The sequence below is a fragment of the Meles meles genome, chromosome 20 (assembly GCF_922984935.1).
Source record: "Meles meles chromosome 20, mMelMel3.1 paternal haplotype, whole genome shotgun sequence".
Taxonomy (NCBI): domain Eukaryota; kingdom Metazoa; phylum Chordata; class Mammalia; order Carnivora; family Mustelidae; genus Meles; species Meles meles.
Genome location: NC_060085.1, coordinates 14,206,702 through 14,225,311, shown reverse-complemented (window position 1 = coordinate 14,225,311; position 18,610 = coordinate 14,206,702). Strand labels below are relative to the sequence as shown.

Sequence of the window (18,610 nt, the reverse complement as noted above, 5' to 3'; positions counted from 1 at the left end):
GGGGGGTTTGGGCGGGGGTGGGGTGGTGGGGTACAGTCCAAACAAAAACCTGTATAGAAAGGGCACAAAGATGATTTATTTATTTAATTAACATAGCTTCAGGGCCCCAGATTGGTGTCTGGATGAAGATTTTAAGGGCAGAGCCTATGATGGGTATTCAGGGAGAGGGCAGCAGGAGGCCAGGGACCTGAGAAGGCATCAGGGAGATACCTCATTGGGGAACTCCTATGCAGCCTTCAAAACCCTTGTAAATGAAGTCAGTTTTCACCCGGTCCCCACCGCACTCTTCCCTTACCCCTTCCTTTGCCCCTCACAAATCCAGACACCGGACCTCTTTGTAAATGTGGGCTTTTATTCACGGTCAGCTCCAGGATGGAAAGAGGGAGCAAGTCATGCACAGCCTTGGTCTAGCTCCAACACCAGCCAGTGCTGGGTGGGGGTCTCTGGGAGGGATGCAGAGTGGGCTGCAGTGCCTGGAAAGTGCCCTCACCATGTGGGGCACAGTGATCTTGCCAGGCACCTCCAAATAGGAAATGGAGGTTCTGTCTCACATGCCCAGTGGGTCACATAGCATCCTAGGGAAGAAAGCTGGAGATGGGAGTCAGCTGTATCTGGCACCAGACTCTCCATTCAAGCTCCCTTGTCGACTAGGCCCATCAAAGGGCCTGGCTGCATGATTTTTACCAGGTGATTTGTGGGACAAGTCTCCACTCCTCACCAGGCCTCAGTTACTTGACTGGAAAATGGGGATGACGACACCACCTGCAGCCTTCTCAAGGCTGGCTGAGGAAGAAGCCATGAGTAAAAGCGTTTGGCATAGAGTAGATGCTGAATAAATAGTCATTGGGATTAGTTTTGTAAACACAAGGAAACTGAGGCACAAAGCGGGAAAGCCATTTTCCCAGAGCCACACATGGAAGCCAAGATTCAAACTTGGGCCCCACTGACCCCCAGTTGGGTTTTCTCACTTGAATTTCAATCTAGGAAGGCTGTGACACATGGAGGGACCACCCTCTGCCATGGGGTGTTTCAGACACATCATGGTCAAGGGTTCACCCTGGTGGGCATCAAGCACATGAAATCTTGTGCAGGGCGGACAGTCTTCTGCCCTGGCAGTACCCTTGGAGTCCTGAGCCTCCCTCCCAGAGCATCTGTGTCACCCTGTGGGATGGATGACCCCTCTGCCTAGATCTGGCAAACTCCTACTCATCCATCAAAGTCCCAGTTCCCACACCCCCTCCTCTAAGCTGAAGCCTTCAGGACTAGAAGCAAACTCTAGCAAGACTGGCCTAAGGATGGAGGCTATGATAGTGAGAAGTAGCTTCCAGAATCCAGTCCATCATCGCCATTGCTTGTTTTGTGATAGAGGGGAATCATTTGTAGACTCTCCAAACTGGGCCCGGACAAGTAAGCTTGCCTGTATCCCCTCAAATCAGTGGGTCTTGGGCCAGGATGGGATCAAGTCACACACACACACACAAAACTAAAAAAATACAGGAAACCTAGAAAACATGAACATACATGACTTGTCCAAAGTGCTTCCTTCTCAGCCCAGGGGGCAGCGTCTGCAAATGGGGTCCCAGGTGCAAGGGGCAGGACCCGGGCAGCCGCCTTCACAGTGGCAGCTCAGTCTACCCAGCGCTTATAAAAAGTAATAAATTAGTCGTAGGGATTTGCTGCTATTTACAATGCCACCCTCGTCCCCCATTCCGGTCCCTACGGCCCCTGATCTGCACCAGAACACGAGGGAGGTGCAGTCTCTGCCTTCCAGTAAGGACCGAGATGGGTTCTCGCCTTCCAGGTGTCTTAGTCTGGTGGCTCAGTCTCCATCCAGAAGTCACTTTATGGAAAACACATTGCACAAAAAAAAGCCCAACTCCTAGGCCAGGGAGAGGCCAGGTGGGAGGGATCACTCCCTCCCGGCAGGTCCAAGAGTTCCCAGCACAGCCTCAGCGCCCTCCACGGCAATCTGTGGTACAGAGGTGAGCGGTCCGGTGGCCTCCTCGGGTGGCTCATCAAAGCTCACCTCCTGCACAGCCTCCTGCTTCTTGAAGGAGTCTCGGCGCTCAGACAGGTGTAGCCGCCGCATGACCACCAGCTCTGAGTCTGGCCCACGGCCGCGGCGCCCCGACTCCCCATCCAGCCGTTCGCCAGAACCCAGCTTGTCAGCTGACTGCCCCCGGCGTAACCGCGGAGATCGGGCCGGCGCCGGCGGGTGCCCGGGGAGGGGTGAGGGTGAGCGGGGTGGGGGCACAGGCACGGGTGGGCAGGCCAGTGGCGAGGGCGGGATGCTGCTGGTAGACTTGCGGCGGCCGGTCTTGGGGCGGGGGGGCCCAAGCTTGGCAGCCAGGCCATGCAGGGAGCTAGGGCGGGTGTGGCCACCGGCGGCAGGAGAGGCAGGGCTGCTGGAGCTCGGGGAGACACTGGGAGGGGATGTGGTGTCTGTGGGGACAGATGAGGGTCAGGGCCACCAGCATCAATGTCTCTAGCCTAGAGGTGGGGCTGAGCGCACCTGCCGAAGCCCACATCCTTCCCCATGGCCACCCAGTATGTCTGCTTCTCTTGTCTCCTGTTCTGTGTGCAAGTTGTTCCCATGTCTTGGATATGGTGAACTCCTACTCATCCATCAAAGCCCTAGTTCCTATCCACCCACTTCCCATCTAATGACCTATCTCTCAAAAGGCCAAAGATATGCTCCACCATATGAAGTCAGAGTGAGCCAGAGGGGTAGCAGCTGGGGTGCCTTGGCTCCCTGGAGGCCTTCCCTGCTTCCCCTTTGGGTTGCCCCAGCCTGTTCCTCCCTTCAGCCGAATGCGAACCCAGTGAGGCTGGGGGTGTCTGTGTTTGGCTGTCTCATGGACTGGGGTGCTCATCATTGGGCCAAGTCACCCTTTCCTACCCCAGAATGATCTTTCTAACACTCAGATCCATCGAAAACATGCCCTCTTCTGTTCACATACCCTCCATGGCTCCCAACTGCCCACCAACATAAGCCCAGCTCTTTGACCTGACCCATCTCCCAGCTTCCTCCCTCCCCAGCCTTCCCGTTTTCACAACCCTTGTGTCTGCTGTTCGCGATGCTCCCTTGGCTGGGTACACTCTCCTTTGCTCTCACACCTGTCTCCTACCACCGCCAGGCTGCCTGGAAAGGCCCTTCTGGGGGCCTCATTTCCCACCTCACGTCATTCCCTCCTTTAATCCCAGCTGGCTCCCTCAGTGGCCCAGGCACCACAGACCTGAGCCGCCCCCGGGGAGCACACGTACCTGTACCTGCTGGGACATCGGGAGCTGGGCTGCGGCAAGGCGTGGTGGGGCTGGGGGAGAGGCTGTGGGTGGGCGACCCTGGGAGGCTCTCGCTGGACGATAGGGAGTGGTGGAGGCCGGAAGAGAAGCTGCGGCTGGTATGCAGCACAGAGGACTGTTTTGAGATCTTCTTGAAGAGCGACTTCCGCCTGAGGGTGAGAGGCCCTGATGCTTCAGAACCCACCCTCACCTCCCCACACCCAGCAGCCCCGGGAGCGGCCCCAGGTCCTCCACCAACACTCGGTGGAGGGCCCACCCGCCGCTCACCGGTCCTGGGTCTCCCGCCGGCGGCTCCGCTTGCTCCGGCGAGCCATGCGGCCCTTGGCCACATTCTTCCGGGCGGGGCCCACCTTGATGGAGGTGTTCTCCAGGGCGGTGGTCCGGAGGGCGATCTTGTTGCCGCTCTGCAGGCCGGATAGCGAGGGGTGACCTGGGTGCCTCCCATCTAGGGAGCCACCTGCCCACCTGCCTCCCTCCTCATCCACTGAAGCTCCCGATCTTATCTACCCACTTTTCGCCTAATGCCCACCACCCGGTGGACCAAAGGTACATGTCCGTTATCTGTCTGCCCACGCAATCAGCCGCCCGCCCCCCCACCTGCTGGTCCTAGGAGCTATCCAAGCAAGGCCTTGCCTCCTGGCCTGGGCCCGCCTCCCCACCCCCAGGCCTCAGCCCCAAAGGACCCATGGTTTGAGGAAGACAAAGACAGTACAGATACCCCCAGCCTCAAATGGTTGGGGTAAGCCAGAGGGAGAGCCAAACGCAGGGGCATGGGACGTGGGGAAGGGGGACAAAGGCGGCGGTACAACCTGGGCAGAGGGGAGGGGACCTGCAAGGCCTGGAGGCAGGACCAAGTGTGGAAAGGTGTGGTTCTGGAGCAAGAACCTCAGAGTCTGGAGCCGTCAGGGGGTCACAGGAGCAAACCAGAGTGTCGAGGTCAGGGGCAGGGGTTCTGGGAGCCCCAAGGGTGGGCAGCGGTAGGGGGCTGCACCTTCAGCAGCAGCTCGACGACGTCCATGTGCACCAGCCCCAGGACGGACTCCCCGTTGATGTGTGTGATGAGGTCTCCAGCTCGCAGGCCCGCCTCCTGGGCGGGGCTTCCCTCCTCCACGTTCTGGGGGTGAGGGTGGATGGCAGCGTCAGTGGTCTGGGGCCCCGCGGCTGGAGACCCCATGACACCTGAGTCAGCCGCGGGAGCTCAGCGAGTTGCTGCTGCCCATGCTGTTTCCTTGACCTTGGGGGCTGTTCAGAGAGTGACCAGTGGGGAGGGAACAGGCCCTGGGCTGGGGGGAGGCAGGACGACACCCCACTCTGCACCTGCAGACATGGGGTGGGAGTTTCGTGCCCCACTGAGGTCTCTATCTCTCTGTCTGTCCCTGTCTGTCTTGCCCAACCCCCTACCCATAAGGAAGAGGGACAGCAAAGGCCCAGGTGGCCCCAGATTCCTGCCCTGGACTCCAAACCTTGCAGAGAATGAGCCTGCCTTCCCGAGACTAGAGAGGGCAGCTCCAAAAGTGAGGTGCCTTGCCAGGGGGAAGCTAGACTCAAACCAGGTCCCGCTCTTCCTGCTCACCCCGCGGCCAACCTACCCAGACGACGTGGTGCACAGTGTAGACATCGCTATCGCCCATGTAGACGCGGATGGCCCGCAGGCTGAAGCCGTACTTCTTGCCTGAGCTGTGGATGACAATGGGGGGCCGCAGGCTGCCACACACGGGGGACGGGTCTCGGCTTGGAGAGGAGTCTCGGGATGACGGGTTTGAGGACAGTGAGCGTGGGGACAGAGGGCTCATGAGGGGGCCGCCGCTGCCGTCATCTGCAGGACCAGGGTTGGGAGCGAGTCACTCCCTTGCAGAGACCAGGGTTGGGAGGGCACCCCCCAGCCCCCACCAAGCTGATCACTCTGGCTGCTTTGCTGCTGTTCCAGTGCCCCACGCACGGTCTCCCCATCTGGCCTCTGCACAGGAATGCCAGTCCCCCAGCGCTCCCTGGGTCTAGCTGCGCCTCCCTGTCCCATGGCATGGCCCCAACCCAGAGGTCGAAATAGACGTGGGCAGGCAAAGAAAGACAAGGCTGGGCCATGCGCGGTACCGGCTGTGATGATGAGGGACAGGGCGGACACTGAGGCAGACTTGGGCACGCGGCCCCCGCTGGGGGAGACCCGGGACTTCTCAGGAGCTGGCTCTCTTGAGCCCCCAAGGCGGCGGCCCCGCCCAGCATCCAGGGCCCGCGGCGTCGAGTGTCGGGCTCCGGTGCTGTTGCTTCGCAGGCGCGCGTGGCTGAGGGCGGCTGTGTCAGCTGGGGGTCAGCACGGTTGGGGGTTAGCCTGGCCAGTCTCGCCACTCTGCCCCTCTGCCCTCAGGGGGCAAAGCCCCTTCCTCTCCAGTCGGCGTGTACACCGTTCAGCCTCCTCCTGGCCTTTCTTCGGGCAGTTCCCTCTTCCTACACTTCCTTCCTGCCCTGCTCTCCCTGGAAAGCTCCACTCTTCAAGTCCCCTCCTCTGAGAAGCCTTCCCCTACCCCTCACACCCCTACATCCCTCTCAGAACTCCCCAGCCTCCTCTCCGTCTCCAGTCCCATCCTGACCCCATGAAGCTGGGGGTATCACGCGAGAGTAACACTGAGACCTGAGGTCTCTCTGAAGCCCTGGCCTTTCCTATCTTAAAGCCTTTGTTAGGCAAGTGAATGGTCTCTCTGGAGAGCTCCTATTCAGCCTTCAAAGCCCATCTCAAATAGTCCCTCCTCTGGGTAACTTTCTACAATGCTACCCCTCCCATCCGGGACCTCACCTACCAGAAAGGCTTGAGGGCTTGGGCATCACAGGGGTGGCTGCTGGGGGTGGATCAGGCTCCCCCAGAATGAAGATGGGCCTCTTGGGGCCCGCAGAGGCTGTACTGGCTCCTTCATCCTCTGACGAGAAGGCAAACTTAGGCATTGTGTCCAGGCTAATAGTATTCAAGAGGGATGGGCTGGGCCCCCGCTCAGGCTGGGAAGACGTCGACTGGCAGGAAGAACCAGAGGATGTCCAGGACCGCAGTCTGCAGCAGAGAAGAGCTAAAGTCACACTTTCCAGGTACCCTGGCCCCAGGACACCCAGTCAGTCACCCCTAGAGGCCATATTTTAACGCCCAGCTTAGAAACAGAGGTAATCTGTAAATGCAAGTGAGTTCCCTCTGCATGCTGGGTCTTCTGTCTGCCCAAGGAATTTCTGTCTTTTATTAAAATCCAGCTTCCAACACTCTTCCTTTAGCAGACATTGAATATTTTTCTGTTGAGTCTGGTGTTTGAGGAATGAACAGGAGTTCGTTAGCAAAGGATATTCTAGTGGAGGGAACAGGGCCAACACGGTATGGTCGCACCGCCGCGCTATGCTTGGTATGGTTAGAGACGCAAAGCCCCCGGCCACGTTGGCGGGGCTTGAACACGCTGGCCCATGGGTTTGACCCTTTTCGACTGGGCCACTGGGAAGCTTTCTAGTGGCTCCAGCCCCCGGCGGGCTGGAAGGCTGGATCTGCGCATGCTCCCCAGCCCACCTACCGGATCTCTGTGCTCAAGCCGGTGCTCAAGCCAGTGCTCAAGCCAGTGCTCAAGCCAGTGCTCAAGCCAGTGCTCAAGACACTGCTCAAGCTCAAGCGGCGGCCGTAGTCCACCTCGCCACTGCGCTCCCAGCCTTCCTCCCGGTCCTCGCTGAAGCTGCGTTCGGCGAAGGTTGGAGTGGGCTGGGCAGCCAGGAACTCGGAGCTGCTGTAGACCTGGCGGCAAGAGAACAAACCAGTAAGGACAAGGAGACAGGCAACCACACCCCCAGGAAAGAAGAGCCCGCTGAGTCAAAAGCTTCCTGTATTCCCCATGCTTCCTCGTGAGTCATTTCCTTCCATCCCTACCCGCCACATCCCTAAGAACAGAAGAGTCTTTAGCCCACTGTACAGATGAAGAAACTGAGGTTCAGAGGGGCCTGGCTACCAATGGGGCCACAGCTGGGGGTTTCTGCTGCTGATCAGGGCGCTCATGGTAGGGGGCTCAGGCCCATGAGCAACACAGGTTTTTTTCATCCAGTTACGAAGGAAGGAGGTACTGAAGCTGGTGAGGCTCTAAGGTGAGACCCAGCAGAGCAGCACTGCTCACGACGACCCCAACGCGGACACATCCCAAATGTCCATCGTTGGAGGGGGGAACACGGTGGGGCCCATCCATACAGCGGAATATTACTGGGCCATAAAGAGGAACGAAGCTGATATGCGGTCTATACCGCGGATGAGCCTGGAAGATGTCGGACTGAGAACGCAAGGGCCCAGACGTGTTGTGGGATTCTGCCTCGGTGACAGATCCAGAACAGGCAGATCCAGAGACAGAAAGCAGATTTGTGGTTGCAGGGGCAAGGGGCCAGAGGAGGAGGGCAGGGGAGTGACTGCTCCTGAGGACAGGGGTCTCCCTCTGGGGTGACAGGAAGGTTCTAGAGCTAGACCAGAGGTGATGGGGGTCCAACATTCTGAACGTATTAAAGAACACCGTTGCGCCCCCAGAATGAACATCTCACCAGGCTTCCAGAGGGCTAGCAGTGTCCGGGGCCCCTGCCCACCTTGCTGAACCGGTGGGAACAAGACGAGAACTGAGGGATCTCTGTGGATGATTCCTCGTCGTTGGTTTCCTCATCCTCCGAGCCCAGGTGGCGGTACCGTTCTGAGCGTGCTGCGGGAGGGAAAGGCACGTGCAGCCCACCCGATGCCCAGAGGTGGCTGCAAAGGCCGTGGGGGTGATGTGGAGAGGGCGTCCTAGGCAGGGAGACACTGTCAGAGCAAAGGCATTGAAGTGGGACCGTATCTGGTGTACTCAGGGACCACAGGAGGCTTGAGTGGCAGAGTACACGGCAATAAACCCCAGCTGAGTCCCTATGATCTATGGGATCGCGGGTGGGAATTCTTGTGTCTAGCCCTCCGTATCCTCACCCTTGGGATGGGTCACCCAGAATTAGGGAATACTATGCATCTTAAAAGGATGCTCCCCATTTTACAGAAGAGGAAACAGATGCTCAGAGAGGACCTCTGACAGGCCCAAGATCACACCGCAAGATCTGGAAGAGGCGCTGGAGACCGACGGCATTTCATCTATTTGGCTGGAACCCCAAGTAGGCAGAGGAAGACGTGTCTGAGCCCGTTCACAGTGGCAGAGGGGCACAGCAGAGCGCCCTGCCCTCCTGTGTGACAGACAGGGCTCCCTGCCTGGTCAGGGCTGGACACTGAGGAGGCTGAACCTGCTAGGCAAGGGTCTGCCACACTCAGCACCTCGGCTTCCCCTCCCGCAACCGGGAGGATGCCGTGGCGTCCTGAACCCACAGGATGCACAGGAAACCAGTCAAGTGGGGAGCAGCTGCCAGCAGACATGCTCTAATTTCTCAGAAAGCTCAGGAAGTCGTCAGAAGCTCCAGGCTCAGGGTGAGGCACTTGGGTGGAGACCCTGGCAGACACCCTCCTCCCTGTCTCAGGAGAATGTGGGATGGCAGAGCCCACCCCCTCAAGCCCCACTTACTGTCAAAGTAGCTCGTGTCGTCCTCGGCTTCAAGCTGTGGCACAAATTCAGCTTTGTGTCGCAGAAGCCCGGCCCAGTCCAGTGTCCAGAAGAAGGGGTGCTGCTTTACCTCATGGGTGCCCCCTGCAGACATGCCCAGCTTAGCCCTGTGGGTCCCCGTCCCCACTGCCCCCTGGCCAGCTGTGAGCCCAAACTTGGCCAACACAGAACCATGAAGACAGTGATGGGAGCAGCCACTGTTTCAGAGCCTGAAGAGGGACAGAGCTGGGCCTAGAACCCAGGCCTTGCTCTTGTCTCTGCTGGATTCTGAGATCCCACCACCTGGAGAAACCCCTGAGCCCCAGGAGGGCTTCCTTCCCAGGCCTTTTCCATGTATTTCGACTCCATGGAGTAGAGCTGACTGCGTGAAGGTATCCTGTTCCCCAGCCTCAGCCCCTATGCTCCTCCCCAGTGGCTAAGCTTCATCATGAACATGACCTATAGTGGCTCCAAGAATCTCAAACAGTCCCTTAACCATTAATTAGATGGCTAGGGAAATCCAAACAGTGGGATCCAGTGGGCTGGCCTCTGAGGACCTTAGGACATAGCCTATGGTGACCTTACAGGCTCCCATACTTGGCCTCAGTGCCCCTTGTCTACAAGTTCCTGGTGAACTCCTATGTATCCTTCAAAACCCCAGCCCCAAGTCCCCCTCCTCCATGCAGCCTCTCAAGTAGAGTTCTTGCTTACCCCCCACCTGGGCCCCTGCCCTCCACATTCACATACCAGTGCCCAGACGGTCCAATGGGCTCTGTCGGAGCAGCCTGGTGATGAGGTCCTGGGCATCAGCTGGGAGGGCCTCATCCCCTTCGGGCCACATGATCTCATCTAAAATCAGGAGTGAGGAAAAAAAATAATTAATAAAATGAAATAAAATAGAATAAAATAAGAGAGGAAGTGAGAGCGTGAGGATAGCCCATCGTAGCAACCCCCCCCACCTCCCCTCACCCACTGCACACCAAACCAGCAGACTCCTCTGTCCCCTCAACACCACCAGGCTCAGTCCTGCCCACAGCCTTTGCTCTGGCTGTGCCCCTCTACCAGGGCTGTACCCTTCTTCTACTTCTGTGGCTCCCTCTTGCTCCTTCAGGCTTTGCTCACACTGTTACCTCAGCGAGACCTCTGTGACCCCCTATTTAAGGCAGCCTCCCATCACGTCTGGTACCCCATCCCTTCCCCTCTTCCTGCTTCTTTTCCTTGGCATTTTTGGTATCCGATGTCCCATAATTTGCATACTGATCTCCCTGTCTGTCTTGCCCTTGGCCATGTCCCCAGTATCTGGCTGGGGCAAGGCACCCTGAAGGGGGTGGGGGACTGCAGCCCAGAGCCCCGGGATGGGGGGCCAAGACTCGAACCACGGCCATGCGGGGGGGAAACGCACCACTGACCACCTGGCCAAAGAGTTCCTCAGGGGTGTCTCCGAAGAAAGGCACACAGCCCACCAGGAATTCATAGAGGACCACGCCCATGGCCCACCAGTCCACTGGCTTCCCATAGCCCTGGCGGAAGATCACCTCGGGCGCGATGTACTCAGGCGTCCCGCACACCTGGGTCAGGCAGAAGGGGGAAAAGGAGGATGGCCTCCAACTCCAGAAAGGCTGCGAGAGAGATGGCAACGGCCAAGGCCAGGCTGTGCACAGGCGTGGAGGTGCTGCAGGGTCTCCCCATATCCCAAGGGTCGGGGTCCAGACAGAGGGAGGTGGTCTCACCCCTGGGGCCACTGGCCCACCCACACACCTGCTTGTCCACGAACTCCCGGGTGTCCTTCTCGATGTGACCCTCGTAGAGGTTGGTGGCCATGCTCATGAGCCCAATCTTGGACAGGCCGAAGTCAGTCAGCTTGATGTGGCCAAGCGAGGTGATGAGCAGGCTGCGGGCGGGTAAGTGGTATGCTCAGGGCCGGGTGGGGGGGACCCCCCTGAGGTGCCTGGTGCCTGCTCACGCCACCCCAGAACCCTGGTGCCACCCCAGCTGAGCGAAGGTCCAGCCAGGGAAGCTTCCCGAATGCTGGCACGTTCTCATAATAACCAGTAGGTTCTTAGGCGGTATTTCAAATCTGGCAAACATCTTGGTGCACCTACTGCATGCTTCTGCTGTCGCTACTGAGCACCTACTGTATACGCCACTTTTCAAATATAAACTTCCTGAGAATCACTCTGTTTCCCCACCGTGTGTTAAAACACCTGCACCCCTACTGGAGGGATCTACAATGTATTTTTGTACATGTGTCTGTTCTTTTTAACAAACTAAACCCTTTCAGGCACTTATTGTTTACATTCCCTGTTGAACAGTGAACATAGCTTGAGCAGCTGCTGTATACAGAAATCTTTCTGTGCACTTCCTAAGAGGACCCACCTTTGAAAACTTGTACACCTACTGCGTATGCTGCTGTTGTAGTTTTCCCATCAGCTGAAGTACATACACGTTTTGCTGGGTCATAGAACGCCCCCGCCCCCGCACCATCTTTATAAAGTCACATTTTCATTACCTCCTGGTACACGGGCTGGTTCATTTCTAGAGAACTCACTGTGTAGATCCAAGCGGTCTGATAAACCCTTCATTTGGCACATCCTGTATACCTCGACTCTATGAAGAAAAAACTCCGTACACCGACTATGTGCAGACACTATTTTTAAACATAAGGGACATTTCCTGAGCAACTACTCTGTATACCAGCTGAGGAAAACCATTTTGGTGTAGCCACCAGGCGCAGTTAACACCAAGGGCTTGGGGCGCCTGGGTGGCTCAGTCGGTTAAGCGTCTGCCTTCAGCTCAGGTCACGATCACAGGGTCCTGGGTTCGAGCCCCACATCAGGCTCCGTGCTCAGCGGGGAGTCTGCTTCTCCCCCTCCCACTCCCCCTGCTTGTGTTCCCTCTCTTGCTGTGTCTCTCTCTGTCCAATAAGTAAATAAAATCTTTAAAAAACCCCAATATTTATTTTATATTATTTAAAATTATTATAAAAATATATAAACATATTAACATTATTAATAAATAAATAAATGCTAGAGCATGGCGGCCCCTCATCCAACAGGACTAGTATCCTTATGAAGAGGGGACACGTGGACACAGATGTGCAGAGGGAGGATACCACATGAAGGCTGGAGCGATGCTGTCACAAGCCACGAAATCACCAGAACCTTGGGGAAAGACCTGGAAGAGATCGCTTCCTGGCACCTCCAGAGGCAGCCCTTGCTAATACCCTGATCTTCGACTTCTGGACTCCGGGACCCTGAGAACACATTTCGGTGGCTTTAGCGGCCTAGTCTGTGCTACTCTGCTCTGATGGCCCTCGCCAAGGAATGCACCTTCTCCTGACTTTGGGATGTATTTGAAATTTTCCAACGTGAAAAAAATATCTATTTTTCTCAAGCACCTGTTATGTGTGCCTATCTCCCTGAGCCCTCTGGGGCTGGACACTTGCCTGCGCCTTTTTGCAGATGATGGTCCTGCGCCTGGAAGGGGCAGGTCCTGCCTTGGGGTGTGACCTGAGACCCTTGGGAGACCCCACCCCACTCTAGGATGATCCAGTGAGTTTTGCCGGGCACAGGGCTTCCTTAGAGGGTTGAGCATAGAGGCCCAGGTATACAGCAGGTGCCAAATACACACTTCATCTTCTGAGCCACTGGCAAACTATGAGATGCCCTGGAACCAGGCAGGGCTCTTACTGCTTCTTGCCTAGTAGCCACAGGGCACTTGATATAAAAACAGCCCCTGGCTCTATAAACAGAAGGTGCTCAATTAATGCAGGGGAGAGTGGCTTGCAAATTATGTATGGCTTACAGAGCATGAAGGATTATTCACACACGTGTCACCCATAGAGAACCTGGTATGCAGTAGGTGCTTCTTAGGTGCTAGAGTAAAGTAAACCTCCCGAGGCTCTCAAGAAACATATTCTTTTCCTTTCTTCCCTGCATGAACTTTTCCTTTCTTCCCTGAGAACACGTGCTCAAGATATGCACAGTCCCTTCCTTCACATGTAAGGTCTTGCAGAGGGCCTATCCCTATTCCCAGTATACAGATATTGTCTCCTAAGTGCACGCTCTCTCTTCCCCTGGAGCAGCAGCTCTGTGAGTGCACAGTTCCTTCCCCTGTATATTTTGTGCATCCATTCTCTCTTTGCTTGGCAGCCCCTCTATAAATGTACTGTCTCTCCCTTGCATACAGCAGGTACCTATTAAGTACCTGCTCGCCTCTGTATGCACCAGCTGCCCAAGATTGCCACTGTTCTGTGTCTTCTTGTCACCAGGGGCCCCGGGGCCAGAAGAATCCGGGCAGGCGGGGCTCTGAGCAGCCCCAGACCCCAATCAGAGGCCCTGCCCCCACACCTCCAAGGCCCCCAGGCTGCTCACTTGTCGGGCTTGAGGTCACGGTGCACGATGCCATAGTTGTGCAAGTATTCGAGCGCCAGCACCGTCTCTGCGAAGTACATGCGGGCCATGTCCACGGGCAGCGGGCCCATGTTCTTCAGGAGCGTGGCGCAGTCGCCGCCTGTGGGGGGCGCAGACGCATTCACAGAGGCCCTGGGCTCTACAGCCTCGCCCGGGCCTACAGGACCACTCCAACCTCCTGCAGAACGTCCCCAGTCTGGACCGAACCAAGGCAGGGAACCAAGAGGGGCAGGAGGGAGGGCAGACCTTGACTCCTGATTCTCCCGCTGGCAGGACAGCAGCTCCAGAAGGGCACCAGTCCCCTGCCCTGTACACAGCTGGTGCCTCCTAAGTGGTCATTCCCTGTCCTTGCCTAAAACCCCTGCGCTCACCTGGAGGGCCTGCTCATTCTTAAACTGCAAACTTGCTCCCCAAACTCCTCTCCCTAGCCCCCAACCATGCTGGCCCTTACACTCCACATCTCCCTTCCTTCCCTGCTTTAACTCCTGGCCTTCAGGCCTCTGCTCATCAGGTCCCCCCTGCCGAAGATGCCCATCCTCACCCTACCCCGCAAGGTTCTACTCTCACACTCCTCTTTGAGCTCCCTCAGCCCCAAGCCCTGAGGATGGGCCCCCCACCACAGACCGAGGGTCCCCCAAGGCAGGCTGGGACCCCTTGGAGGACAGAGCAAACCCCGGCATGGTCAAAGGAGGGACTCTCTTTTAGGGTAGAGGGTGAGCTCCCCATCACCAGAGGCATACAAAGCCCTTGTGACCGCACCTTCCACATACTCCATGACCATACACAAGTGGCGCCGGGTCTCGAAGGAGCAGAACATGCTGACCACAAACGGGTTCTCGGCAAAGGTGAGGATGTCACGCTCCACAAAGACCTGTTGGATCTGGTTGCGCAGAATCAGGTTCTGCTTGTTGATCTTCTTGATGGCAAAGCGCTGCCGTGTGTCTCGGTGCCGCACCAGGTAGACGGCCCTGGGGGAGCCGGGGTTGCTGAGGCCGGACGCTGAGGCCCCCACATTCAGTGGGGCCAGGACTTCACCCAAGCCATCCAGCCCTACATCTGGGACAGCCTCTCTCTTTCCCCAGCCCCTCTCCGAAAACAGCCCTGCTATGGGTCTCAGCCGCTCTCCCTGGTGTCACAGAGAAGCCCAAGATGGCCTCTAGGTTACTTCTTCATAGCAGACGGCGACCTTTTAGATCAAAAGCCCCAGCACGGGGCGCGTGGGTGGCTCAGTGGGTTAAGCCGCTGCCTTCGGCTCAGGTCATGATCTCGGGATCCTGGGATCGAGTCCCACATCGGGCTCTCTGCTCAGCAGGGAGCCTGCTTCCCTCTCTCTCTCTGCCTGCCTCTCTATCTACTTGTGATCTCTCTCTGTCAAATAAATAAATAAAATCTTTTAAAAAAAAAAAAAAAGCCCCAGCACCAGGCTCAAACTGCTTTATGCGAGCCTAAATGAGCAGATTTTGACCCGTTTAGAGCTTGCCAGGTTTGTGTATCTAGTAAAAGTGCTTCGAACTGACTAGCCAACCATAAGATCCTCCAGGGGGCTATGAAGACCCCAGAGCCACTACAGCCTTCTGGAGCTGTCTGACCCGGACTGCTGGCCACGCTGCTGAGTGACGTCACCCAGACGAGAAGCACCCCTCTCCGGCCACCTGCTCCATAGTCTGATGCTGTGAGGATGGCCCCTCCCCCCCCACCTCCGCACAAATCCATGAGTGGGGGGGCGCTCAGATAATGCTTGCTGCACGCTCCTGCCGCCGTGCAGCCATCTGCTGGCTTGTGTGGCCCTGAAATGCCTATGACTCCCTATACCTGGAGAGTTACCTGGGGCAGGTTACGGCCTAGACCATGGACGAGACCGTCTGAGGCTCTGGCCTGGCTGTACTGTGCTTCTACTTTCCTCGTCAGGCCTCGGTTTCCCCGTCCCCACATTCAGGGGCCACTGCTGGATCCCAGGCAGCCCCATGGGCATCTGAGAAATGGGTCTATGGGGGACCCGAGGACTTACCCGTAGGCCCCGTTGCTAATGAGTTTGATGGTCTCGAAGTCATTCTCACATGGCTTCCTCCGTGATGGGCCGATGAGGGCACGGCTCTAGAGGGCAAGAAGGGGTCAGGGTCCCTGCCCTCAAGTCCCAACCACTGGGCCTGGTGTTATTTCCTCCTCCTCAACTTCTTCAGCTCAGCTTCTGAGTTTCTAAGCTTTGGCTCAAGCAATGTCCTCCTTCCAGAAAACTCCTCTACATCCTCCAAAACTCCCCTTTCTGATGCCCCCTCCAGTCTGACCCTGCCCAACCACCATGGCAGGGTAGTCTCATTTGCCTCTACTTTCTCCCTGAAGTCACAGGCATTTATTAAGTACCTACTATATGCAAAAGCTTAACAAACCCAACCCTTCCCATGGCCGCCTGGTCGTGGGAGCATCAAAGCTGTGTGACTTACTTCTGGGGACTCAGGAGCTGGAGGCTGTCCTTCCTCTTCCAGGTGACTCAGAGGCACCATCTCTGTAAGACAAGGGAGGAGGCTGAAATGTGGCCTCCATGCCCTGCCCCTCGATCCCCTAGAGATCTCCTATGGCTTCCAAGGCTCATCCTGGGCTGGGGACATGGTGCTTCCCTGACCAGATTCCCTGACCAGATTCCAGATTCATTGAGCCCCTACTACATCCAATTCTTGGCCAAACCCACGAGGCCAAATGAAGCAATAACCAGGAAACCTTCTAGAAGGACCAGCGGGAAGCCCAGCCTCTGAACGGCACAGCTGTCATCCTGGCTCCCAGCCTTGAGCCTGTTAACACAGGCTGTGACATGGGCCCTCTGGGTTTTGGCTCCGAATATCCTCGTCAGTTTGGGGTGTGGCCCAGAGGGAGCCCCCGCCATTTTCTGGCCCTAGGGCTTGGCAGAGGGGTGGCCCCAACTGAGTGGTTGGTGAACATGAGATGTGAGGATAGCAACGAAGACAGTGTCTCATGATCACAGGGCATGGCTGGGATGGGACAGTGGAATCTCACAGGCGAGGGAAGCCTGGGTTTGAATGTAACCCCTTCCACTTCCCTTCCATGCTGAAGGTTCCCTGCCGGGGGCACAGGACAGATGATCTGCCCCACAGTGTCAGCCGCCAACCACCTGGCCACTTTCTGTCTCCTCTGACACTGGGGCCACCCCCAGCACCACGTTATCTCCACTGGAGGGCCGGGTCTGGCCATGGCCACACAGCAAGTCTTTAAGCGGTCTGGCCTTGGGCCCACTGAGGTCTGACCCCTGCTCGATCTCATCTACCCAGAGCCTCAGTCGTTCCAGCTTTAAATGGGGACGATGGCAGCCCAGTCCCAAGGTTAACATAGCAATGATGCTGGTGGACACCGGCCACGGCATGGAGCCCTGCCAACCCCATTGCCTTCCTCCTAGCTTCCTTCCTTCCTCGGCTCTAGCCACACCCCTCGTCCCACTGTTCTGCCCACGCACCAGGCACGGGTCCACCTCAGGGCCTTTGCGTTCGCCCTTCCCCCTGCCTGGTTCACCCCTTCTCTTCCCCAGAGCTATACTTGGTCACCTCTCCATCTGCGAGCACTCAGCTTACATGTCACCTTTCCCCAGAGCCACCTGTGACCACACCTGGACCAGGCCAGGTCCAAGTTCGATGCTCGCCTAGTACCAAGTCTCAGTTCTCCTGCCTCAGCTATCGGGGGTGGGGGGGTGGGCGGTGGGGGTAGTTCCTGGCCAGCTTGGTCCAGCCCATGGGTCGCCCTGTCTGACTCCGAGTCTACCTCCTGGGCCACAGTCAGATGACTTCAGGGAAGTATTTCTTGAGTCCGCGGGATGATGGGAATGCTATTGTTAATGGTGCCTCCCTGGCTCATCTTAACCTTGCACTGGAAAACACTGCGGCTCCTAGGCCCTGGCAGGTCAGGGGGTCTGACGTGTGGCTGTCCGACGAAGGAACCCCAGACACTTCCCTACAGTGGGCCCCGCAGGTGGCTGAGGGCAGGGCCCCAGAGGGATGAAGGACAATATGGCAGCTGTGAAGTCAACGGGCCTGGGCTCGAACCACCGGTCTGCTCCCGCCTTGCCTTGGGTTTTCCCTTTCCACGCCACTCCCCTGTCAGCTCACCCTCGAGGGGGTCCTTAGCCAGGCCCAGCTGCCCAATGATGTACTGTGGCAGGTCCGTCTTGATGCCTTGGCCCTCTCGGGCCTGGCCCTCAGCAGCCTCCAGCAGGTGATAAAACTCCTCGGGGTCAAACTCCTGGAGGTGCAGAGAGGCTGGTCAGCGGGGCTTGGTCTCACCCCCAGGCCTTTGCACGTGGTGCTCCCTCTGCCTGGAGCAGCCTGAGGGGCGGTTCCAGCTCTCCCCTAAGTCTCAGCGCCTGACCCTTCCCTGGGGAAGGAAGCCCACCCCAGCCCGGAGGCGCCCTGGGTGCCCCTCAAACCTCCACCCCCACAGGCACCATCTCCTGTACGTCAGCGGGACTGTCACCTGGCCGTGTGCAGAGACTCACCAGGCACTCGAGGAGCCTCGCCGGCCTCGAGATGATGATGAGCAGCTTCCGGACAAGCTGGACAATGAAGCCGACCTCCTCACTGTCTGAGCGCTCGTGGGCCTGTGGGGGGGCGGAGGGGACAGGTGGGTGATGGCGTCACCCGCAAGCCCTGGGCCCTGGCCAGCCTGGGGACCCCTGAACCCCTGATCTCCCCCCACTGCCCACACACATCTTGAAGCAGCCTCTCCAGCTTCTCCTGCATCTCCAGAAAGTAGCGGGAGGTGACGAGCGCCTCTCCGGACTTGGCCAGGCAGTCGCGGGCCAGCTCGATGATCTGGTGGTGGATGAAGCCCAGGACGCCATCGGCCAGTGCCAGCCGAGCGCCAGGCGCAAAGGCAGCCAGGAACTCCCGCAGACGGCCTTCCATCTGTGCCGTGGCCTGGGCAGGGTGGATGGGGCAACCTGGTCATTGGATGGGGCTGGGGAGCAACACACAGATGGGGGCAAGAGAGACAGTTGGGGAGAGAGACGTGGTGATGGGGTCAGGGAATTGGGGGCGGGACGGGGAACAATATGCCTAGGTTGTGGGAGGGGCGGTTTGAGACAGACAGATAAGGACAGGCAGGAAAGGGACAGAGAGGGGTGACAGAGCCAGGAAGACAGAGTGCCACGGAGGAACAATGACATGGAGGAGACTTAGGGCCGGTGCAGGCACCGGCACTGCCCACCTTCGGGAACCGCTCCCGGTACACGTGATTCATCATGACGATCTCATTGTCGAAGGTCCCTGTGGTGCGTCCCGGGCTGCGGCGGGGCGGGGCGAGGGGGACGACGACACACAGTCAGCTTGCGACGTGAGACCAGAGACCCAGTTC

General features: G+C 57.8%; 1 protein-coding gene across 20 annotated transcripts in view; it reads right to left on the bottom strand.

The window, feature by feature from the left end:
• Positions 1-332: 332 nt before the first annotated feature.
• Positions 333-18,610, bottom strand: part of MAST3 (microtubule associated serine/threonine kinase 3) — a 37,721-nt gene continuing 19,443 nt past the window's right edge. For all 20 annotated transcript variants that reach the window (XM_045990097.1, XM_045990098.1, XM_045990082.1 and 17 more), the window contains 21 exons: positions 18,464-18,539; positions 17,965-18,174; positions 17,754-17,855; positions 17,368-17,500; positions 15,700-15,761; positions 15,267-15,352; positions 14,018-14,226; positions 13,220-13,358; positions 10,605-10,737; positions 10,249-10,414; positions 9,594-9,695; positions 8,829-8,951; positions 7,882-7,991; positions 6,840-7,054; positions 6,096-6,340; positions 5,395-5,601; positions 4,893-5,119; positions 4,295-4,417; positions 3,571-3,707; positions 3,265-3,452; positions 333-2,442 (listed from right to left, as the gene is read on the bottom strand). In XM_045990097.1, the coding sequence (XP_045846053.1) occupies positions 1,910-2,442; positions 3,265-3,452; positions 3,571-3,707; positions 4,295-4,417; positions 4,893-5,119; positions 5,395-5,601; positions 6,096-6,340; positions 6,840-7,054; positions 7,882-7,991; positions 8,829-8,951; positions 9,594-9,695; positions 10,249-10,414; positions 10,605-10,737; positions 13,220-13,358; positions 14,018-14,226; positions 15,267-15,352; positions 15,700-15,761; positions 17,368-17,500; positions 17,754-17,855; positions 17,965-18,174; positions 18,464-18,539 (3,526 nt within the window). In that variant the 3' untranslated portion in view covers positions 333-1,909. The remainder of the gene's footprint in view (positions 2,443-3,264; positions 3,453-3,570; positions 3,708-4,294; positions 4,418-4,892; positions 5,120-5,394; positions 5,602-6,095; positions 6,341-6,839; positions 7,055-7,881; positions 7,992-8,828; positions 8,952-9,593; positions 9,696-10,248; positions 10,415-10,604; positions 10,738-13,219; positions 13,359-14,017; positions 14,227-15,266; positions 15,353-15,699; positions 15,762-17,367; positions 17,501-17,753; positions 17,856-17,964; positions 18,175-18,463; positions 18,540-18,610) is intronic.